The 23,395-nt window shown below is 39.9% G+C and overlaps 3 protein-coding genes across 6 annotated transcripts; 1 reads left to right on the top strand and 2 right to left on the bottom strand.

Moving 5' to 3' along the window:
* Positions 1–1,161: 1,161 nt before the first annotated feature.
* Positions 1,162–10,602, bottom strand: LOC142971752 (butyrophilin-like protein 3). The gene is made up of 9 exons (XM_076112406.1): positions 9,924–10,602; positions 9,666–9,731; positions 8,915–9,280; positions 8,536–8,820; positions 8,342–8,434; positions 2,861–2,896; positions 2,533–2,556; positions 2,396–2,446; positions 1,162–2,290 (listed from the first exon to the last, which is right to left on the bottom strand). The coding sequence occupies exons 1-9, from the start codon at positions 9,925–9,927 to the stop codon at positions 1,686–1,688; spliced, it is 1,530 nt and encodes a 509-aa protein (XP_075968521.1). The 5' UTR covers positions 9,928–10,602; the 3' UTR covers positions 1,162–1,685.
* LOC142971749 (butyrophilin subfamily 2 member A2-like) lies at positions 6,605–16,436 on the bottom strand. Of its 3 annotated transcripts, none has more exons than XM_076112402.1 (9): positions 15,368–16,436; positions 15,110–15,175; positions 14,358–14,723; positions 13,979–14,263; positions 13,785–13,877; positions 13,620–13,697; positions 13,289–13,312; positions 7,763–7,804; positions 6,605–7,657 (listed from the first exon to the last, which is right to left on the bottom strand). In XM_076112402.1, exons 1-9 carry the CDS (start codon positions 15,369–15,371, stop codon positions 7,059–7,061), a joined length of 1,557 nt encoding a protein of 518 aa, XP_075968517.1. In that variant the 5' UTR covers positions 15,372–16,436; the 3' UTR covers positions 6,605–7,058. The 3 variants fall into 3 exon arrangements, with proteins under 3 accessions (XP_075968517.1, XP_075968516.1, XP_075968518.1); XM_076112401.1 differs by lacking the exons at positions 6,605–7,657; positions 7,763–7,804 and adding exons at positions 11,488–13,046; positions 13,152–13,202 and having other exon boundaries at positions 15,368–15,998; XM_076112403.1 differs by lacking the exons at positions 6,605–7,657; positions 7,763–7,804; positions 13,620–13,697 and adding exons at positions 11,488–13,046; positions 13,152–13,202 and having other exon boundaries at positions 15,368–15,997.
* A 289-nt stretch (positions 16,437–16,725) lies between these two features.
* On the top strand, positions 16,726–23,257 carry mfsd8 (major facilitator superfamily domain containing 8). 2 transcript variants are annotated; one of them, XM_076112407.1, is made up of 12 exons: positions 16,726–17,215; positions 17,451–17,533; positions 17,966–18,009; positions 18,421–18,661; positions 18,853–18,966; positions 19,104–19,248; positions 19,426–19,481; positions 19,796–19,904; positions 20,043–20,177; positions 20,270–20,373; positions 20,868–21,085; positions 21,230–23,257. In XM_076112407.1, exons 1-12 carry the CDS (start codon positions 17,157–17,159, stop codon positions 21,434–21,436), a joined length of 1,515 nt encoding a protein of 504 aa, XP_075968522.1. In that variant the 5' UTR covers positions 16,726–17,156; the 3' UTR covers positions 21,437–23,257. The 2 variants fall into 2 exon arrangements, with proteins under 2 accessions (XP_075968522.1, XP_075968523.1); XM_076112408.1 differs by having other exon boundaries at positions 17,196–17,215; positions 17,451–17,529.
* Positions 23,258–23,395: the final 138 nt, after the last annotated feature.

Consider the following 23,395-nt stretch of genomic DNA (forward strand, 5'->3'; position numbering starts at 1 on the left):
AAAGATTTATTTTTTATGTCGTCCTTACTTCATGAAATGGTTGATAGTGGAGAACAGCGGGAGACGTAGGAGAGAGAGAGAAGGTGACATGCAACAAATGTCCCTGCAGTGAAGTCGATCCACAGGGTTGCGGTAGGTGCTTTAGACCACCAGGACACTCTGCAGCAAATAATCCTTGGTCTAGCGTTTGCTTCCACTGAAGGCTGATGACCAAACATGAATGTGTAAAGCTTTGGAAGAAGAAACCAATGGTTCTGATCTTTTAAAATCACCACAGATAGACTAAGTATGAACTTGTATAGTTTGTGTTTGATATTGACTGACGTCGTGCCCCCAAACCATGGCGCCCAATTGACGAGCGTATTAAGAAGTATTCTTCATCGTCTCGGACCATTATGCACCTGTGAAGTGGTTCTTGCATACCTCTTCTACCATGGTCGTAGTCGGGCTACTCTGTCTCAAGACACACCTACTTGAATTTATTGTGCGTCAGAATCATTTCAGAATCAATTTATAGTCTTATCCATAATGTAAATACTTCTTAATCTATGAAAAAAATATACAGTAGTGATGGCATAGTATTGTGTTATGGTGTATATACTGTAAATACTACCTGTACTTATTAAAGTGTATGACATTTTGCTGTGTTTTCTTAAACTGGATTGTAAAGTGAGTTGTACATTGTGGATGTAGAGCGAAACAAAGGAAATAGAAATAACAGATAAATACAAGATCACAGATTGATTGAATTTTATTCAAAAAGCTGAGTCACAAAGAGTACACACACACACATTCTAAAATAATTATACATTTTAACATCAATTATTACAGAATAAAAAGTATGTTAAACTCCATTTAGTGGTAAGTGGGTTGGGTTGTTGTTAGCTTTTGTATGTCAGTTTGCGGCCAGGCTCACCACGGTCAATGCTACCTTATTAGATCCTTCCTTCTCTGTCCACCCCCGTTTTTGAGTCTGGCTTGTAGACTCACCTCTGCAATATTTCTGTTTGTTGTGTGTGTTTACTGAATGGTTACAAGACCAAAATCCCCCGAAAGGCAAGAGAATATATAGTTGTGAATCACGTAAATAACTAAGTCATAAAGTGTACTTAAATTCAAAAAAAGAATAGTCACACAGCACAAGCAATAATAACTTAAATGATTGTAATTTGTGTATAAATGAAATTAGATTAAATGTCAGTGTATATTTACTAATAGTGTATAAATGCACAATAGCATAAGTTTTTTTTAAATCGCTTCACAGACGGTGAACATAAAAAATATAGAAAATGAAATGCTGCTCAATCAGTTCGGTTTTCTTGTGGAGAGTTAGATGAGAAGATTGATATCTGGAGAGTGGTATCAATCCTTTACTGACAGACCTTTCTGTTATTATTCTGTCTGCAATTGGTCCGGAGTTTGAGCTAATATGACCGTATACAATAAGAAATTTCAGCTTTAACATGACTTGTTTAATAAAAATCTTGGGTGGTCACCCACTTCAGTCACTCAACAGTTTTCCCTGAACTACAGTAAGTACATAAAGTACGCAAAACAACAAGTAAACTTGGTTCCATTCATTTTTTTGTATCCTCTTTTCCCCCTTAACACATGATCCAAATACAGTGCTAAAACACAAACACAGATCCTATCAGATTTCACCTGCTTCCTTACAACAGTTGATATTAAGATTCAGTCTCTTGTGCCGTTGATTCTACAGAGTTCCCCATGTCACTAGACTGACCCGGTTCTTCCCTCTGTAATATCTCCATAGCTGGTTTGTCACCTTTACCAGGATTGAAAAATGGAAAAATGACCCCTGTGAAGGTAGCTGTTAAACTGCCAATGAGACGCTTCCCTTCCACATCATGAAAGGAAAGCTCTCCGCTGTCGTAATTCAGAAACACACCGACCGTCATGGGTCTGGAGTAGACGGGCAGTAAAATGTTTGGCTCTGTGCTAAACTGAAAGCTATCAGTTTTGTCAGGGTTAGGGTTAGAGGACAGGAACCAGAAACCATTAGATGTAGTTGGCGAAACATCTAACTTCTCAGAAATGACAGTTGCACTTGTAACTCCTACCCACCAGGACCTTTTGCGACCTACATTAGGATATGTTCTCCCCAAAAAAACCTCCCAGTAGTGTTGTCCAGAAGAGAAGCCAGGTGTTCCTTTGATAGCTGTGATACAGGTAACCTTTTGTCCATCGGGAAAGTCACACTGGGCGTCTCTCAGTATACTACCCCTGATTAAGATATACTGATTTTCCGTCTTCTCAAGTGTGACATTTACTGAAAATTGAAAACATTAAACAAACCAATCAGAAAAGGTCGGACTAGAGAAACACTTGGCACACTATGCACATAATTGTTGATTAAAATAAATTAAGTGGTTACCATAGCACTTGTTAGCTGCTGATAAACTTGTTGGCTGGATCACGTCTGATTCTGTAAAGGTACAATAATCATTACAGAATGCAACTTTTGTGTCAGTGCTTTGCTTTGACTTGAATAGTGACCATGTTACTTCTTACCTTTTGGTAAAAGGGTAAGATTCTCTAGGGAAGAAAATACAAAAACAAAGTTAACCCTTTAGGTTCCGTTATTTTATAGCCCCCCATTTTACACATGAAGTTCAATTTTGTTGTGATGCGATGTACTACTCAGCATTTTGGAAAATGTATCCAATGTTTTCGGAGCTTGACTCATAGTAGGTGCTTTTTAAAATGTGTCTCTCACAACTCGTTTAAAGAAGTGCTGAGCCTAAGATCGAATACTAATTTGCAGGTGTAGCCATATAATACTCATATCATGAACTTTCTCTGAAATGTCGTGTAAGCGAGTGACTCTGGTTGTTCTTACCTTCGGCTGGTTCGTTATTTGATTTGGCTTTTTTCCCTGAAACATGGAACATTTTCAGGATTTCGTATAAAATATATATATTTATTACATCACAAACATGTCTCCAGAAAGTCAAACAATTACCTCTCCGTTTGAAGTACAGCACTCCAAGTAACACTAACATGGCTGTGAGGAGTAAAGCAAAAAGCACCCATCCAGCTGAGCATCCCGATTCTAAATGAAAAGCAAGAAATGTGTTTTTATGTATTCTACATGAGCGAAGAAACATTTTTTTTTATTGTTGCACACATGCAAATAATTGTTTCCCTATTTACCAGTTTGAGGCGAGTTTTCCATGCGCACTCTTGCCTCTTTTGGCTGCTCATCAGAGATGCCTACTGAGCAAGAAACCTCAGTGGAGCCGGAGACAAGAAGCCAACTGTGGACTGAATGAAGACCAGACGAGTCTTTGCTGTACTTCAGACTTTTTGGTTTAAGAACCTGCTTTTGATCCGACCATCTCAGATTAGGCTCTGGATACCAGCCTTCAGACTCACAGCTCATGTTCACCGTGTTATCTTCTTTCCACACTGCTGACAGGAGCGGGGCGGTTCCCATTTCTAGGAAGGAGGAGGACGATAGAAAAACATTTATTGTTAAGATGAAAGGAAGATTGTAAAATTTAAATAACCCCTTGGTTTTGAATGTACTCACCTGTCACAATGAGACTAACACTTGCACTGTCATCACCTTGTTTACTGCTGACGTAACAAGTGTAATCTCCTGCATCCTCAACTGTGGCTTTTTCTAGCTTCAGGCTCACATCACCTGCCGTCAGCCCAACAGACGCTGCATCCTTCAAGCCAAACGAGACTCGGCCCACATACGAAGCTTCCTGGGATACAAACTCAAACTTCTTTGCCCGGTAATACATGACCGGGGAGCCGTAGTGACGATGATACCAAGATACCTCCAAACCATCTGCACTTTGTGGTGGATTGAGCCAGCATGGTAATGTGGTTGTTTGGCCGCGTTGCACTCTGACAGGGGTCCTGATTAAAACCTCAAGGCTACCTGAAACTTAAATGTTAGTTACTGTAAGTCACTCTGGGTTTTGTTAATATTTAAGATAGGTGCCATGTAAATGCATTATTGCCTCCCTTATGTCCCACCTATAAATTACTTTTATAGTGTTTAATGCAGCATGTTTATACTTGATTATAAATCGTGTTATGAGTACATATAGCTCCTAATTGCAAAAAAAAGACTTGATGGGGTTTAAATGAAATATAAAAGCAGTTTAAAGGTTTAGCACAAAATGTGACACTAAAACGTGAATGAATTGGAATAAACAGTGATCAGATACATACAAAGGTAACAATGGAGAGGCATGCATTGTAGAATACAAGGATAAGGAAAATAACATAAATAGACAGAGTAGCGCAGACATGTGACTTACCGGGGACAGCGCCACACAATGGTGCACCAAGAGCAGCCACAAGGCACATATGCATCATCAGTGCACCTATAAAATAGGATGAATACAAATTATGACAGGATATCTGCATGAAAACAACCGTAATATCAGGAATTCGAAAGGTATCCACACCTCTCCACAATACACAATCGGGCTTAAATCAATACAGATTTAATAACAGCAACTGAATAAAAGCAGAGGAATATGTTGCGATTGATAACCCGTCAAACTCGTGCCTACCCATTGTGCTGTTGTAACTCCGGGGAGAAATATCCCTCACGCTGCTCCTGGTAGAATATAGTCCTTAGAAAATGAAGAACGAATACAAATTGAGAGGATTTGAAGTCCGTTTAGTCTTTTTAGTGTAATTTCGTCGTGAAGGTAGAATAATGGGGTGAAAAAACACGCTCCTACACGTCCTTATCCAGAGATTTACTTTCACTTTGCACTTTCACTTACTACCGGAAACAGGAGTGAGATGGCGGTCAGCTACTCTGTTGTGAACACTTTCATTTAGGTTAGTTAGGTAAATGATCTCCCATGAAATCTAGGGGAAAGTTTGTCGGGACTTAAATGCATGTGCAGTCTTCCACTTGTTCGTCAGAGGCGTAAGGCCTAAGTTTAACTTCTCCTGACAAAATCATTAATGGCATGAATAAATGAGTGTGGAACATAATAGAACAAATACAAAGAAAACCATTTTTTAAAAAAACAAATAAATTGTGAAGTAATTGAAACAAAATGCGTAAAATTATAATAAAGGATGTTTTTGGCACAGGACACGTACCATAATGTATAAACCACCAGCAATCATAATGGAGACAAAAGGTGGAGTGCAGCTTCTCTTTTTGGGTGGCGTACCTGAAGTTAGGTGCATGCAATGTCTCATCACCCCGCATAAGTGAGTTGTGTAGTAATGAGTTGCTCCAGTTAAGGATCATTCATACTCCGTATGGAGGATGCCCGCTGTCTGTTCAAGATGTACTTTTAAGCTGTTGGACAAGATGTACGCAAAAATGTGAATATGAGTTCAAACACAGTGAATGCTTTGGTTTTTTTGTGTTAAAGATTTATTTTTTATGTCGTCCTTACTTCATGAAATGGTTGATAGTGGAGAACAGCGGGAGACGTAGGAGAGAGAGAAGGTGACATGCAACAAATGTCCCTGCAGTGAAGTCGATCCACAGGGTTGCGGTAGGTGCTTTAGACCACCAGGACACTCTGCAGCAAATAATCCTTGGTCTAGCGTTTGCTTCCACTGAAGGCTGATGACCAAACATGAATGTGTAAAGCTTTGGAAGAAGAAACCAATGGTTCTGATCTTTTAAAATCACCACAGATAGACTAAGTATGAACTTGTATAGTTTGTGTTTGATATTGACTGACGTCGTGCCCCCAAACCATGGCGCCCAATTGACGAGCGTATTAAGAAGTATTCTTCATCGTCTCGGACCATTATGCACCTGTGAAGTGGTTCTTGCATACCTCTTCTACCATGGTCGTAGTCGGGCTACTCTGTCTCAAGGCACACCTACTTGAATTTATTGTGTGTCAGAATAATTTCAGAATCAATTTATGGTCTTATCCATAATGTAAATACTTCTTAATCTATGAAAAAAAATATACAGTAGTGATGGCATAGTATTGTGTTATGGTGTATATACTGTAAATACTACCTGTACTTATTAAAGTGTATGACATTTTGCTGTGTTTTCTTAAACTGGATTGTAAAGTGAGTTGTACATTGTGGATGTAGAGCGAAACAAAGGAAATAGAAATAACAGATAAATACAAGATCACAGATTGATTGAATTTTATTCAAAAAGCTGAGTCACAAAGAGTACACGCACACATTCTAAAATAATTATACATTTTAACATCAACTATTACAGAATAAAAAGTATGTTAAACTCCATTTAGTGGTAAGTGCCAGGGTTGGGTTGTTGTTAGCTTTTGTATGTCAGTTTGCAGCCAGGCTCACCACGGTCAATGCTACCTTATTAGATCCTTCCTTCTCTGTCCACCCCCGTTTTTGAGTCTGGCTTGTAGACTCACCTCTGCAATATTTCTGTTTGTTGTGTGTGTTTACTGAATGGTTACAAGACCGAAAGGCAAGAGAATATATAGTTGTGAATCACGTAAATAACTAAGTCATAAAGTGTACTTAAATTCAAAAAAAGAAGAGTCACACAGCACAAGCAATAATAACTTCATAAATGACTGTAATTAGTGTATATAAATGAAAATAGATTAAATGTCAGTGTATATTTACGAATAGTGTATAAATGCACAATAGCATAAGTTTTTTTTAAATCACTTCACAGACGGTGAACATAAAAAATATAGAAAATGAAATGCTGCTCAATCAGTTCGGTTTTCTTGCGGAGAGTTAGATGAGAAGATTGATATCTGGAGAGTGGTATCAATCCTTTACTGACAGACCTTTCTGTTATTATTCTGTCTGCAATTGGTCCGGAGTTTGAGCTAATATGACCATATACAATAAGAAATTTCAGCTTTAACATGACTTGTTTAATAAAAATCTTGGGTGGTCACCCACTTCAGTCACTCAACAGTTTTCCCTGAACTACAGTAAGTACATAAAGTACGCAAAACAAGTAAACTTGGTTCCATTCATTTTTTTGTATCCTCTTTTCCCCCTTAACACATGATCCAAATACAGTGCTAAAACACAAACACAGATCCTATCAGATTTCACCTGCTTCCTTACAACAGTTGATATTAAGATTCAGTCTCTTGTGCCGTTGATTCTACAGAGTTCCCCATGTCACTAGACTGACCCGGTTCTTCCCTCTGTAATATCTCCATCGTTGCATTGTCACCTTTACCAGGATTGAAAAATGGAAAAATGACCCCTGTGAAGGTAGCTGTTAAACTGCCAATGAGACGCTCATCTTCCACATCATAAAAGGAAAGCTCTCCGCTGTCGTAATTCAGAAACACACCGACCGTCCCGGGTCTGGAGTAGACGGGCAGTAAAACGTTTGGCTCTGTGCTAAACTGAAAGCTACCAGTTTTGTCAGGGTTAGAGGACAGGAACCAGAAACCATTAGATGTAGTTGGCGAAACATCTAACTTCTCAGAAATGACAGTTGCACTTGTAACTCCTACCCACCAGGACTTTTTGAGACCTACATTAGGATATGCTGTCCCCAAAGAAACCTCCCAGTAGTGTTGTCCAGAAGAGAAGCCAGGTGTTCCTTTGATAGCTGTGATACAGGTAACCTTTTGTCCATCGGGAAAGTCACACTGGGCGTCTCTCAGTCTACTACCCCTGATTAAGATATACTGATTTTCCGTCTTATCAAGTGTGACATTTACTGAAAATTGAAAACATTAAACAAACCAATCAGAAAAGGTCGGATTAGAGAAACACTTGGCACACTACGCACATAATTGTTAATTCAAATAAATTAAGTGGTTACCATAGCACTTGTTAGCTGCTGATAGCTGGATCACGTCTGATTCTGTAAAGGTACAATAATCATTACAGGATGCAACTTTTGTGTCAGTGCTTTGCTTTGACTTGAATAGTGACCATGTTACTTCTTACCTTTTGGTAAAAGGGTATGATTCTCTAGGGAAGAAAATACAAAAACAAAGTTAACCCTTTAGGTTCCTTTATTTTATAGCCCCCCCATTTTACACATGAAGTTCAATTTTGTTTTCATGCGATGTACTACTCAGCATTTTGGAAAATGTATCCAATGTTTTTGGAGCTTGACTCATAGTAGGTGCTTTTTAAAATGTGTCTCTCACAACTCGTTTAAAGAAGTGCTAAGCCTAAGATCGAATACTAATTTGCAGGTGTAGCCATATAATACTCATATCATGAACTTTCTCTGAAATGTTGTGAAGAGAGTGACTCTGGTTGTTCTTACCTTCGGCTGGTTCGTTATTTGATTTGGCTTTTTCCCCTGAAACGTGGAACATTTTCAGGATTTCTTATAAAATATATATATTTATTACATCACAAACATGTCTCCAGAAAGTCAAACAATTACCTCTCTGTTTGAAGTACAGCACTCCAAGTAACACTAACATGGCTGTGAGGAGCAAAGCAAAAAGCACCCATCCAGCTGCTGAGGATCCCGATTCTAAATGAAAAGCAAGAAATATGTTTTTATGTATTGTACCTGAGCGAAGAAACATTTGTTTTTATTGTTGCACACATGCAAATAATTGTTTCCCTATTTACCAGTTTGAGGCGAGTTTTCCATGCGCGCTCTTGCCTCTTTTGGCTGCTCATCAGAGATGCCTACTGAGCAAGAAACCTCAGTGGAGCTGGAGACAAGAAGCCAACTGTGGACTGAATGAAGACCAGACGAGTCTTTGCTGTGCTTCAGACTTTTTGGTTTAAGAACCTGCTTTTGATCCGACCAGCTCAGATTAGGCTCTGGATACCAGCCTTCAGACTCACAGCTCATGTTCACCGTGTTATCTTCTTTCCACACTGCTGACAGGAGCGGGGCGGTTCCCATTTCTAGGAAGGAGGAGGACGATAGAAAAACATTTATTGTTAAGATGAAAGGAAGATTGTAAAATTGAAATAATCCCTTGGTTTTGAATGTACTCACCTGTCACAATGAGACTAACACTTGCACTGTCATCACCTTGTTTACTGCTGACGTAACAAGTGTAATCTCCTGCATCCTCAACTGTGGCTTTTTCTAGCTTCAGGCTCACATCACCTGCCGTCAGCCCAACAGACGCTGCATCCTTCAAGCCAAACGAGACTCGGCCCACATACGAAGCTTCCTGGGATGCATACTCAAACTTCTTTGCCCGGTAATACATGACCGGGGAGTCGTAGTGACGATGATACCAAGATACCTCCAAACCATCTGCACTTTGTGGTGGATTGAGCCAGCATGGTAATGTGGTTGTTTGGCCGCGTTGCACTCTGATAGGGGTCCTGATTAAAACCTCAAGGCTACCTGAAACTTAAATGTTAGTTACTGTAAGTCACTCTGGGTTTTGTTAATATTTAAGATAGGTGCCATGTAAATGCATTATTGCCTCCCTTATGTCCCACCTATAAATTACTTTTATAGTGTTTAATGCAGCATGTTTATACTTGATTATAAATCGTGCTATGAGTACATATAGCTTCTAACTGCAAAAAAAAAAGACTTGATGGGGTTTAAATGAAATATAAAAGCAGTTTAAAGGTTTAGCACAAAATGTGACACTAAAACGTGAATGAATTGGAATAAACAGTGATCAGATACATACAAAGGTAACAATGGAGTCATGCATTGTAGAATACAAGGATAAGGAAAATAACATAAATAAAAATAGATAGAGTTGCGCAGACATGTGACTTACCGGGGGCAGCGCCACACAATGGTGCACCAAGAGCAGCCACAAGGCACATATGCATCATCAGTGCACCTATAAAATAGGATGAATACAAATTATGACAGGCTATCTGCATGAAAACAACCGTAATATCAGGAATTCGAAAGGTATCCACACCTCTCCACAATACACAATCGGGCTTAAATCAATACAGATTTAATAACAGCAACTGAATAAAAGCAGAGGAATATGTTGCGGTTGATAACCCGTCCAACTCGTGCCTACCCATTGTGCTGTTGTAACTCCGGGGAGAAATATCCCTCACGCTACTCCTGGTAGAATATAGTCCTTAGAAAATGAACAAGGAATACAAATTGAGAGGATTTGAAGTCCGTTTAGTCTTTTTAGTGTAATTTCGTCGTGAAGGTAGAATAATGGGGGTGGGAAAAACACGCTCCAACACGTTGCGTCCTTATCCAGAGATAGTACTTTGCACTTTCACATACTACCGGAAACATTAGTGAGATGGCGGTCAGCTACTCTGTTGTGAACACTTTCATTTAGGTTAGTTAGGTAAATGATCTCCCATGAAATCTAGGGGAAAGTTTGTCGGGACTTAAATGCATGTGCAGTCTTCCACTTGTTCGTCAGAGGCGTAAGGCCTAAGTTTAACTTCTCCTGACAAAATCATTAATGGCATGAATAAATGACTGTGGAACATAATAGAACAAATACAAAGAAAAACATTTTTAAAAAAAAACAAATAAATTGTGAAGTAATTGAAACAAAATGCGTAAAATTATAATAAAGGATGTTTTTGGCACAGGACACGTACCATAATGTATAAACCACCAGCAATCATAATGGAGACAAAAGGTGGAGTGCAGCTTCTCTTTTTGGGTGGCGTACCTGAAGTTAGGTGCATGCAATGTCTCATCACCCCGGTCATAAGTGAGTTGTGTAGTAATGAGCTGCTCCAGTTAAGGATCATCCATACTCCGTATGGAGGATGCCCGCTGTCTGTTCAAGATGAACTTTTAAGCTGTTGGACAAGATGTACGCAAAAATGTGAATATGAGTTCAAACACAGTGAATGCTTTGGTTTTTTTGTGTTAAAGATTTGTTTTTTATGTCGTCCTTACTTCATGAAATGGTTGATAGTGGAGAACAGCGGGAGACGTAGGAGAGAGAGAGAAGGTGACATGCAACAAATGTCCCTGCAGTGAAGTCGATCCACAGGGTTGCGGTAGGTGCTTTAGACCACCAGGACACTCTGCAGCAAATAATCCTTGGTCTAGCGTTTGCTTCCACTGAAGGCTGATGACCAAACATGAATGTGTAAAGCTTTGGAAGAAGAAACCAATGGTTCTGATCATTTAAAATCACCACAGATAGACTAAGTATGAACTTGTATAGTTTGTGTTTGATATTGACTGACGTCGTGCCCCCAAACCATGGCTCCCAATTGACGAGCGTATTAAGAAGTATTCTTCATCGTCTCGGACCATTATGCACCTGTGAAGTGGTTCTTGCATACCTCTTCTACCATGGTCGTAGTCGGGCTACTCTGTCTCAAGGCACACCTACTTGAATTTATTGTGTATCAGAATCATTTCAGAATCAATTTATGGTCTTATCCATAATGTAAATACTTCTTAATCTATGAAAAAAAAATACAGTAGTGATGGCATAGTATTGTGTTATGGTGTATATACTGTAAATACTACCTGTACTTATTAAAGTGTATGACATTTTGCTGTGTTTTCTTAAACTGGATTGTAAAGTGAGTTGTACATTGTGGATGTAGAGTGAAACAAAGGAAATAGAAATAACAGATAAATACAAGATCACAGATTGATTGAATTTTATTCAAAAAGCTGAGTCACAAAGAGTACACACACACATTCTAAAATAATTATACATTTTAACATCAACTATTACAGAATAAAAAGTATGTTAAACTCCATTTAGTGGTAAGTGCCAGGGTTGGGTTGTTGTTAGCTTTTGTATGTCAGTTTGCGGCCAGGCTCACCACGGTCAATGCTACCTTATCAGATCCTTCCTTCTCTGTCCACCCCCGTTTTTGAGTCTGGCTTGTAGACTCACCTCTGCAATATTTCTGTTTGTTGTGTGTGTTTACTGAATGGTTACAAGACCAAAACCCCCCGAAAGGCAAGAGAATATATAGTTGTGAATCACGTAAATAACTAAGTCATAAAGTGTACTTAAATTCTAAAAAAGAAGAGTCACACAGCACAAGCAATAATAACTTCATAAATGATTGTAATTTGTGTATAAATGAAATTAGATTAAATGTCAGTGTATATTTACTAATACTGTATAAATGCACAATAGCATAAGTTTTTTTTTTAAATCACTTAACAGACAGTGAACATAAAAAATATAGAAAATGAAATGCTGCTCAATCAGTTCGGTTTTCTTGCGGAGAGTTAGATGAGAAGATTGATATCTGGAGAGTGGTATCAATCCTTTACTGACAGACCTTTCTGTTATTATTCTGTCTGCAATTGGTCCGGAGTTTGAGCTAATATGACCGTATACAATAATAAATTTCAGCTTTAACATGACTTGTTTAATAAAAATCTTGGGTGGTCACCCACTTCAGTCACTCAACAGTTTTCCCTGAACTACAGTAAGTACATAAAGTACGCAAAACAAGTAAACTTGGTTCCATTCATTTTTTTGTATCCTCTTTTCCCCCATAACACATGATCCAAATACAGTGCTAAAACACAAACACAGATCCTATCAGATTTCACCTGCTTCCTTACAACAGTTGATATTAAGATTCAGTCTCTTGTGCCGTTGAGTCTACAGAGTTCCCCATGTCACTAGACTGACCCGGTTCTTCCCTCTGTAATATCTCCATCGTTGCTTTGTCACCTTTACCAGGATTGAAAAATGGAAAAATGACCCCTGTGAAGGTAGCTGTTAAACTGCCAATGAGACGCTTCTCTTCCACATCATGAAAGGAAAGCTCTCCGCTGTCGTAATTCAGAAACACACCGACCGTCCCGGGTCTGGAGTAGACGGGCAGTAAAACGTTTGGCTCTGTGCTAAACTGAAAGCTACCAGTTTTGTCAGGGTCAGGGTTAGAGGACAGGAACCAGAAACCATTAGATGTAGTTGGCGAAACATCTAACTTCTCAGAAATGACAGTTGCACTTGTAACTCCTACCCACCAGGACTTTTTGAGACCTACATTAGCATCTGTTCTCCCCAAAGAAACCTCCCAGTAGTGTTGTCCAGAAGAGAAGCCAGGTGTTCCTTTGATAGCTGTGATACAGGTAACCTTTTGTCCATCGGGAAAGTCACACGGGGCGTCTCTCAGTTTACTACCCCTGATTAAGATATACTGATTTTCCGTCTTCTCAAGTGTGACATTTACTGAAAATTGAAAACATTAAACAAACCAATCAGAAAAGGTCGGATTAGAGAAACACTTGGCACACTACGCACATAATTGTTAATTAAAATAAATGAAGTGGTTACCATAGCACTTGTTAGCTGCTGATAGACTTGTTGGCTGGATCACGTCTGATTCTGTAAAGGTACAATAATCATTACAGAATGCAACTTTTGTGTCAGTGCTTTGCTTTGACTTGAATAGTGACCATGTTACTTCTTACCTTTTGGTAAAAGGGTACGATTCTCTAGGGAAGAAAATACAAAAACAAAGTTAACCCTTTAGGTTCCGTTATTTTATAGCCCCCCATGGATTTTACACATGAAGTTCAATTTTGTTGTCATGCGATGTACTACTCAGCATTTTGGAAAATGTATCCAATGTTTTTGGAGCTTGACTCATAGTAGGTGCTTTTTAAAATGTGTCTCTCACAACTTGTTTAAAGAAGTGCTTAGCCTAAGATCGAATACTAATTTGCAGGTGTAGCCATATAATACTCATATCATGAACTTTATCTGAAATGTTGTGAAGAGAGTGACTCTGGTTGTTCTTACCTTCGGCTGGTTCGTTATTTGATTTGATTTGGTCGTTATTTGATTTGATTTGGTCGTTATTTGATTTGGCTTTTTTCCCTGAAACATGGAACATTTTCAGGATTTCTTATAAAATATATATATTTATTACATCACAAACATGTCTCCAGAAAGTCAAACAATTACCTCTCTGTTTGAAGTACAGCACTCCAAGTAACACTAACATGGCTGTGAGGAGCAAAGCACAAAGCACCCATCCAGCTGCTGAGGATCCCGATTCTAAATGAAAAGCAAGAAATATGTTTTTATGTAGTGTACCTGAGCGAAGAAACATTTGTTTTTATTGTTGCACACATGCAAATAATTGTTTCCCTATTTACCAGTTTGGGGCGAGTTTTCCATGCGCACTCTTGCCTCTTTTGGCTGCTCATCAGAGATGCCTACTGAGCAAGAAACCTCAGTGGAGCTGGAGACAAGAAGCCAACTGTGGACTGAATGAAGACCAGACGAGTCTTTGCTGTACTTCAGACTTTTTGGTTTAAGAACCTGCTTTTGATCCGACCATCTCAGATTAGGCTCTGGATACCAGCCTTCAGACTCACAGCTCATGTTCACCGTGTTACCTTCTTTCCACACTGCTGACAGGAGCGGGGCAGTTCCCATTTCTAGGAAGGAGGAGGACGATAGAAAAACATTTATTGTTAAGATGAAAGGAAGATTGTAAAATTTAAATAACCCCTTGGTTTTGAATGTACTCACCTGTCACAATGAGACTAACACTTTCACTGTCATAACCTTGTTCACTGCTGACGTAACAAGTGTAATCTCCTGCATCCTCAACTGTGGCTTTTTCTAGCTTCAGGCTCACATCACCTGCCGTCAGCCCAACAGACGCTGCATCCTTCAAGCCAAACGAGACTCGGCCCACATACGAAGCTTCCTGGGATGCATTCTCAAACTTCTTTGCCCGGTAATACATGACCGGGGATTCGTAGTGAACACGATACCAAGATACCTCCAAACCATCTGCACTTTGTGGTGGATTGAGCCAGCATGGTAATGTAGTTGTTTGGCCGCGTTGCACTCTGACAGGGGTCCTGATTAAAACCTCAAGGCTACCTGAAACTTAAATGTTAGTTACTGTAAGTCACTCTGGGTTTTGTTAATATTTAAGATAGGTGCCATGTAAATGCATTATTGCCTCCCTTATGTCCCACCTATAAATTACTTTTATAGTGTTTAATGCAGCATGTTTATACTTGATTATAAATCGTGTTATGAGTACATATAGCTTCTAACTGCAAAAAAAAAAAGACTTGATGGGGTTTAAATGAAATATAAAAGCAGTTTAAAGGTTTAGCACAAAATGTGACACTAAAACGTGAATGAATTGGAATAAACAGTGATCAGATACATACAAAGGTAACAATGGAGTCATGCATTGTAGAATACAAGGATAAGGAAAATAACATAAATAAAAATAGATAGAGTAGCGCAGACAAGGGACTTACCGGGGGCAGCGCCACACAATGGTGCACCAAGAGCAGCCACAAGGCACATATGCATCATCAGTGCACCTATAAAATAGGATGAATACAAATTATGACAGGCTATCTGCATGAAAACAACCGTAATATCAGGAATTCGAAAGGTATCCACACCTCTCCACAATACACAATCGGGCTTAAATCAATACAGATTTAATAACAGCAACTGAATAAAAGCAGAGGAATATGTTGCGGTTGATAACCCGTCCAACTCGTGCCTACCCATTGTGCTGTTGTAACTCCGGGGAGAAATATCCCTCACGCTGCTCCTGGTAGAATATAGTCCTTAGAAAATGAAGAAGGAATACAAACTGAGAGGATTTGAAGTCCGTTTAGTATTTTTAGTGTAATTTCGTCGTGAAGGTAGAATAATGGGGGGAAAAAACGCGCTCCTAACACGTTGCGCCCTTATCCAGAGATTTACTTTCACTTTCCACTTTCACTTACTACCGGAAACAGGAGTGAGATGGCGGTCAGCTACTCTGTTGTGAACACTTTCATTTACAGTAAATGCTCTCCCATGAAATCTAGGGGAAAGTTTGTCGGGACTTAAATGCATGTGCAGTCTTCCACTTGTTCGTCAGAGGCGTAAGGCCTAAGTTTAACTTCTCCTGACAAAATCATTAATCGCATGAATAAATGAGTGTGGAACACAATAGAACAAATACAAAGAAAAACATTTAAAAAAAACAAATACTATACCATGGAAATATGTATAAAAATAACTATTGACATTCCCATCAGCTAAAGCTTTACTCCCTGTTTGGTGCTGATAAGCAAATGTCAAAAATATGGCACTTTCGCTGGAATCAGCTGTTTTGTGGTCGACTGGCGGAGCGATAAACTTTTATTAACTCCAATATCTTACCCATTTCAACTGTATTTCACGGGTTTCAAAGGGGGTGTGTGAGGGGGTGGATCTGCCTGGTGTTGGCTATTTATTGTCCAAACAGCAACAGGCTAAGGTTACTGAACGTTTCAGAATACTTTCATACTTAAGAAATACGAACACACAAATAAAGGAGCTTAACCAACAAAACAAATGTGTGAAATCAGAGAGAGTTTTTGTGCATTTTGTCCTTACGGAGTAAAATGTGTTATGCAGTTCATTTTTTCATTTGTTTTAATAGTTTACGTTTTTGCAAATCGTTTGACAAAAGCCTAACCCCATCTAAGAACACAACGAGTGGGTAAAACCTGGCACAATATCATAAGAGGCTCTGTGCTATATGTTTGTGCTGACATGGTAGGTGGACATTGTCAACCACAGATGTGCAAACAAGGGACAGGGATTTGTGGTTTGTAAATTCTCACGTGAGAGCGCTGCCTCGAGATCAGCAATAGGTAAACAGAAGGGACCGGATGTTATGCGATGTCGGCTTCAAAATAAAGGCGTATAGTTGGTCTCTGTTAAAAAATAGACGGGTAGGTCTTGACGCTGTTCTTTATTCACATTGACAATCGTTTTCGAATTATTTGGCTCAACAGTCCGTTATGAAAAGACAAAAAAAATTGTTGGATTTAATTGCAATTAACTTTATTTTTCTACGTCTAACCGGAAGAAGTAATTATAATTCAGTTTGACTGGTGGTGTGGTCAAGATTAACGCTTGTTCTGGTTAAAAGGGCTTTTTTACATTTTATTTTTATTTATAATAATAACAATATTATTGTGTTTAAATGACAAATGTCATAATCTTACACACTCCGGTACAGTAGGTGGCGGTATTCACATTAAAAGTTAGTTTGTAGTCCGCCAATAAACTAGTTAATAAGAAGAAGCTTGTGTGTGGCGTACTATCGTCTATTCACTTCACCGTCGGTTGGAAACTACTTAACTTAATAGTATTTTGTGGCATTAGTATGTTAACGTAACGTTGTATGCAAGAATGTACAATTTTAGTCTGAGCTCGGAAGAGTTGTAGTTAGCGTTAGCAGTGTAGCTAGGTCACTTACTCTCGGCTACATGGAGACTTAGCACAAGTTCTGCGTTGTTTACATTTTTTGCAAACATGGCTCAATTCATTGACTCTGACGAGACAACTCCATTGCTCAGTGATGATTCAAACGGGTGAGTGCAGAGTTCAATGGCCATTGACTCGACCCCTTAGCCAGTAGCCACTGTTACCTCAGCTAAGTGGGGTAACGTTTCAACAGGGAGCTGTAGTGCATTGTTTACTAAACCGAAGTATTACCAACGCTCCTCTAGAAGTGAACCATGCATTATGTTAACCGTTTCAGGCAAATCGTTTTTGTTTCCGTGTTGGCTCTAAATCACATGTGCTGTCTTTTCCTCTTGTGTACAGTGATGACTCTCAGGATGAAGGTTACAAGAGTCGGTGGAGGTCTATCCGAGTTATGTACTTCACCATGTTTCTCAGCAGTGTAGGTGAGCATGCCCACGACTTTAGAAGTAGAAAGCCCATTGCAGAGACACTACACTCGGGGTTTCAGTAGTTTGTATGGTAAAAGGGCCTCCTCCATGCACAGGTGGGGGGAAATTGTCCTGTAACTTGGAGAGACTGAATCAATAGTGCTCAGTTATTGTCATTCCGTAGCACAAGATTCCAAAACAAAATGAAATTGTAGCCCAGTTCATTTGTGCTCCACAAGAAAAACACGACAACAACGGTAGTGCATTTTTCTGAATTCACATCAGGAGTAATGTAAACGACAGCAACACTTGTGGATACGTACTGTCGCTATGAATACGATGCATCTCTATGTTTCCCTGGCTTGTGTTTAGTGTGATATGACTCATAACACAATGTTTAGGATCTTTGACAGGGAGGAATCATCTAAGTATCATGTGCTCTTTCAGGTTTCACTCTTGTCATCACATCACTGTGGCCCTATTTACAAAAGGTATGTACTATATGGTTTACCATTTTCTTTGTAAAAGACTGTTGACCGGTTCTGCTGATGTCATTAATACAATTGAAGGCACTTTGTTTTTTTTCCATTCGAAGGCGAGTCTCGGCAGGGTAAAGAGGAAGTGAAAGAAGCTACAAAGAACATTTTGGGGACTTTGTTTTAGATTAGGGTTAAGTACTGCACTGGACCTGTGCGGTAGTGAAACTTTGTAGGAAGCAAATCTAAATACTAGGTCACATTCTAGTTATGAGTCAAACCTAACTGCACGCATCAGTAATCGGACTCTCAAATTTGACTATCTCATCTGTTTGCATTGTAGCACTGTCCTCAAAGCGTCATACTGCAGGGTATTCTGTAGAACGTGCTCATGATTCCACATGTTTTTGGTCATGTTTCTCACAGATCGATGATAGTACCAATGCCAGCTTCTTGGGATGGGTGGTGGCAGCCTACAGTCTCGGTCAGATGTTAGCCTCACCCATTTTTGGCCTTTGGTCCAACTACCGGCCACACAGGGAGCCACTGGTGTGTTCCATCATCATCAACCTGTCCGCCAATATCTACTACGCCTACGCATACCTGCCCAGAACCAATAACAAGTTCCATGTGCTCATTTCCAGAGCCTTTGTGGGCTTTGGAGCAGGTAATTTGTGAAGGCCTGTTTCACATTATTTTGAAATGTCCACACAGCTGCCTGTAAATAACTATCCTTTTCATTTAATGCCATGGATTTGCTCATAAACTGTACATATGGCTCCGCTCTACCATATAATATTGTCATCCGTGTCACAAAACTAACTCGCTAATGTTCGCTTTGGTCTTTTTTTACGCCAGGTAATGTTGCTGTGGTGAGGTCCTATGTTGCTGGAGCTACTTCACTGAAGGAGAGGACCAGTGCCATGGCAAACATGAGTGCCTGTCAGGCTCTGGGTTTCATCCTGGGACCAGGTAAAGATGGCTGTATTTTGTTCATATTATGTAAACCATGCCAGTGTAGAGAGCAAATGATGCTAGCCTAGTGAATGGGGGGGGTGGGACAACAAGCAAGTCTTTGGTTTGTATGTTTTAACACTTGCATATGTCAGCTCTGCAGGCCTGCCTATCATTCATCGGTGAGCATGGTGTCACGGTAAAGGCTATAGACCTGCAGCTCAACATGTACACTGCTCCTGCTTTACTAGCCACCGTTTTCTGCTTCATCAACATCCTGCTGGTTGTTTTGGTGCTGAGGTAAAGATTTATATGCATATATATATATAATATATATATATATAGTTTCCTTGTTTTCCAAAGAGCCACATACTCTTTAATCCATTTAGCGACGCTTTTGTGAGTTTATTGTATAGTATTGAGTTTCTCAATGTTATTTTAGAGTGGCTAAGATGTCTGTTGGATACTTGTCAACAGAGCTCACCGTGTTGATGAGCGTGGACATATTCGAGCCATCAACTACATATCGGAAGGTATTTATTGTCCTACTCCCTTTTTTTTTTTTTATCCCAGATTTTGATTAATGTGGTGATGTAGAGAACAGAAAAAGAAGAAGTTTGCAGCAGAGGCCCAGTTAAGAGATCTATAGAAGTGATCATAAGTTTAGTGGACACTGTTTGACATTACCAGAAAAGAAAGCATGTCACAAGGCAGCCCTAGTCCAGGCCTGTTCTATTAGTACCACTGAGAAATGTGTATATATATATATATATATATATATATATATTATAAGATTGGTCTTTGCTATTTGGTTCATGCTTTTGTTATCTTCTCCCCTTTCCTGTAGATGGAGATGACATTAGTGAAGAGACTGAGGAGACCATTGATAAGATCGCAGTCTTGACTTCCAATGTTCTCTTCTTCGTCGTCATGTTCATCTTTGCGGTCTATGAGACGTATGTATTCCATTACAGTCTACTGAGGCAGACAAGTTAGAATACAACAAAGACACGTATTGCTACTTTTTCGCCCGCCTCTTTATACTCGGTTGTATAACGTTTTCTAAACTGTATGTTTTTTTTATAATTTTTCAGGATTGCCACCCCTTTGTCCATGGACATGTTCGCTTGGACAAGGAAAGAAGCTGTGTTGTACAATGGCATCATCATCTGCTGCATTGGATTACAATCCGTGTTGGTGTTTCTAGCTGTAAAAGTGGCATCTGAAAGGTACCCTTCTTCATACATGTATGGATTAGATCAAAATATATTTCAGCATCAAACTTTCTCCACGATTAACCAAATTCATTATTTTCTTTCAGGGTCGGGGATCGTCCTGTGTTTCTAGCAGGCTTGGCCATTATATTCTGTGGTTTCTTTATTCTGCTTCCATGGGGGAATCATTACCCGGAAATCCAGTGGGCAGGTATGCACTGTTCAGTTTCCTCTGTTGAGTAATTAATAGCTGCAGAATGATTTGCCTTTTGGCTCGGTTTGCTGATTTCTCTTGATTAAAATGATACTCTTTGGCCTCTCTGCTTTGAGTGTGGGGACATTAGTATATTGGTGTTTAGTGTTGCCAATTCTTGGGGCGGCAAGAATACAACTGAGAGTTGCACTGGATGACTTGGAAATGCCCACCGGGCTGCATGGGTGCTGTGGTGGCTTGCACTGTCGCCTCACAGCAAGTGAGGGTTCGATTCCCGGGCTAGACGGGCCTTCTGTGGCTTTCTCCCACAGTCCAAAGACATGCAGCTTAGGTAAATTGATGACGCTAAATTGCTCGTAGGTGTGGATATGAGTGAATGGTTCTCTCTAGACATGTGTCATCAATGCCCCGAACAGGATAAACGGTTAAAGAAAGATAATGGACTCAGTCTGGCTGAGAATTCATGTTCTGTTTTTCCTTTCAAAATACAGACCTCAAAAACAACTCTTTGGTCAGTCAGATGTCTAAAGCCTCCAACAACTCTATAGAGCCAACAGGCTGCCCATATGAACAGACCTGGTGCCAGTACACTCCTGCCATCCATCTGGCCCAGTACATCTCATCCAACATCCTCATCGGGGTGGGATACCCAGCCTGCAACGTGATGTCATACACACTGTATTCCAAAATCCTAGGACCCAAACCTCAGGTAAGAGGACTGTGTTGCTTTTAACAAGTTGAAATGATTAGGGTCCTTTTAAACCACTTTGAGTGTGCCCATACATTTCTCTATATTATTACAATTATCTTTTGAGAACCCAGAGTGTGGATGTTTTCTGTTGTTTGTGTGCAGGGTGTGTACATGGGCTGGTTGACGGCCTCAGGGAGTGGGGCGCGGACGGTGGCCCCAGTCTTTGTCTCCCAGGCCTATACCATCCTGGGACCCCGCTGGGCCTTCGGCCTCATCTGTGGCATGGTGGTGGTGGCCATCATCCTCCTCAGCTCTGTTTACCACCGGCTCGTCACCTTTTCTGTACGCCATGGAAGAACTATACAATGAAGGGAAGATTCACACTGGACAGCCTGATTTGCCTGATATCAGACAGAACTGTTGACTTGTTACAGTCTGTTTCCATCTACAGACTGACATTGCCTCCACTCTAATCAATTTCCACGGGGGTTGAGGGGTTTGATTTTTTATGACCAGAGACCAACTATTCAGAGATGTCGGGGTATTTGTCACATATAGACCAGGCATCTATTCTGGAAGGATGTGTGTTAAGTTTTTCGATTACATGTACCGTATTTTCCGCACTATAAGGCGCACTTAAAAGCCTTTAATTTTCTCAAAAAACGACAGTGCGCCTTGTAATCCGGAGCGCCTTATATATGGATCAATTGGTTAATTGGTTGATCCATACTGGTTGTACACGGCGCTCTGTCAAAATGTTTCAGTACGACTGGTAAACTACAAAGCCGCACCGCGGTAAACACCGGTACTGTGCTTACTCCTAGTCCAACACCACTTGTGTGTATAAAGACCCCAAAATGGCACCTTTCAAGAGACACGCTTACGACGCTATTCTATTCTATGCGCCTTATAATCCGGTGCGCCCTATATATAAAAACAGTTCTAAAATAGGCCATTCATTGAAGCTGCGCCTTATAATCCGGTGCGCTTTATAGTGCGGAAAATACGGTAATAGCTAAAGAGTTGGCAGTCAGAGCCCAACGTTACAGTTACAGACACAAATGGGGGAGGCTCAAGAAGAGTAGAGGATCGGGGCCGTGACAAGCCAACGAAGACACCACGGAAAATGAAGCTGTGCCAAAATCTCAACCTCGTAGCAGTACATTGTACATCAGCGCAGAGTGCTGTTCAGTACTTTTAACTGATTTAGAACAGCCTACAGACGCATCAATGTTGTCTGTAGCGGTCTCCATTGTCGTTAGTATTACTACCCGGTTCCAGCGCACAACTGACAACGCTTAACAATAACGCTAGGCCTGCGCCTGGCACTGATCGTTTCAAAGGTCTAGATCCAGGCAAGTCCCTGATGCCGGTTTCCTACTGTTAATCTCAAAAACTTCACACCGAAATTCAGGTTATAATGGAGGCTCTTTGTTGCTGTTACTTACATTAACATGTGGCAACTGAGAAGCCTTTGAGAGTTTGTGACTCAGGGTTGACTTTTAAACACTAAATAAAGGAGATAAGGCCACCACTTCTCACCACTCGACCAAAGATGGTTGCTTTGCAAGTTACAGTAAACGGGAGCTAGAACTGCAGCTGCCCTTTCACTGGTTGTGAGAGAAGAAGCCATGTGATGCCTTTTCATAACCTTTTATGGCGTTGCCTTGTATGAGGCGGTTCCATGATGTCAAAGCAATAGTAGTTATGTAATTGCATCATTGGTCTCAAACATAAATTGGTTAACATTTTTAATACCAGGACTAGTTTAGCAAAAGGTTCTCAGAATGTCTTTGAATTAAATTTTAATATTAAAGATGAAAATGTAAAGGCATGTGCGCCGTGCATAGGAGCAGCAACCATGACCTAATCAAGGGTACTTTATAATGTATGCTATCGAATTGTTTGATATTTAGTTTTCATCAAAAGAAAATGTGCTCACAACTGAATTATTTTTGACTAATTGTGTGACATTCATTGTACTGTATGTATTAACGATCTTTAAAATTGTAATTTTGCTGTTTTAATTGGAGAAAATGGGATATGTCAGTTTTACTGTTAAATGATGTGCAAGAAATGTAGAGAGAAACAAGGCTGTTACACCAGAACGAGAGACGTGCAAAGAGTAAGAACCACTGAAGCGCTATTCACATTAAATAAATGTAAAATTAAATAATATTTTAAAATATATATTATGTGTAAAATATATTAGTCTAGTGGCTTGCTGGAGTCGTACCAATTTAGAAGTAATAGAATAGTATTACTGCTGTGTGAGCACCGGTCCTATAGGGGGCAGCAAAGGTGCTTCGCTGGTCTGTGGTGTCACAG

This window comes from Anarhichas minor, unplaced genomic scaffold (assembly GCF_050575085.1).
Source record: "Anarhichas minor isolate MPS153535 unplaced genomic scaffold, ASM5057508v1 ptg000049l, whole genome shotgun sequence".
Lineage (NCBI taxonomy): Eukaryota > Metazoa > Chordata > Actinopteri > Perciformes > Anarhichadidae > Anarhichas > Anarhichas minor.

Bases quoted from the DNA above. Each gene is read 5' to 3' on its own strand.
- LOC142971752 (XM_076112406.1), bottom strand. The intron at 9,281-9,665 runs GTAAGTCACATG...CTAACATTTAAG, and splicing joins ATTGTGTGGCGCTGCCCCCG to TTTCAGGTAGCCTTGAGGTT. The intron at 2,557-2,860 runs GTAAGAACAACC...TTTCTTCCCTAG, and splicing joins AAATAACGAACCAGCCGAAG to AGAATCTTACCCTTTTACCA.
- LOC142971749 (XM_076112401.1), bottom strand. The intron at 14,264-14,357 runs GTGAGTACATTC...CCTCCTTCCTAG, and splicing joins TGTTAGTCTCATTGTGACAG to AAATGGGAACTGCCCCGCTC. The intron at 13,698-13,784 runs GTAATTGTTTGA...TCCATGTTTCAG, and splicing joins GCTGTACTTCAAACAGAGAG to GGAAAAAAGCCAAATCAAAT.
- mfsd8 (XM_076112407.1), top strand. From the start codon at position 17,157: ATGGCTCAATTCATTGACTCTGACGAGACAACTCCATTGCTCAGTGAT. The intron at 18,967-19,103 runs GTAAAGATGGCT...TGCATATGTCAG, and splicing joins GGGTTTCATCCTGGGACCAG to CTCTGCAGGCCTGCCTATCA. The intron at 19,905-20,042 runs GTATGTATTCCA...ATAATTTTTCAG, and splicing joins ATCTTTGCGGTCTATGAGAC to GATTGCCACCCCTTTGTCCA.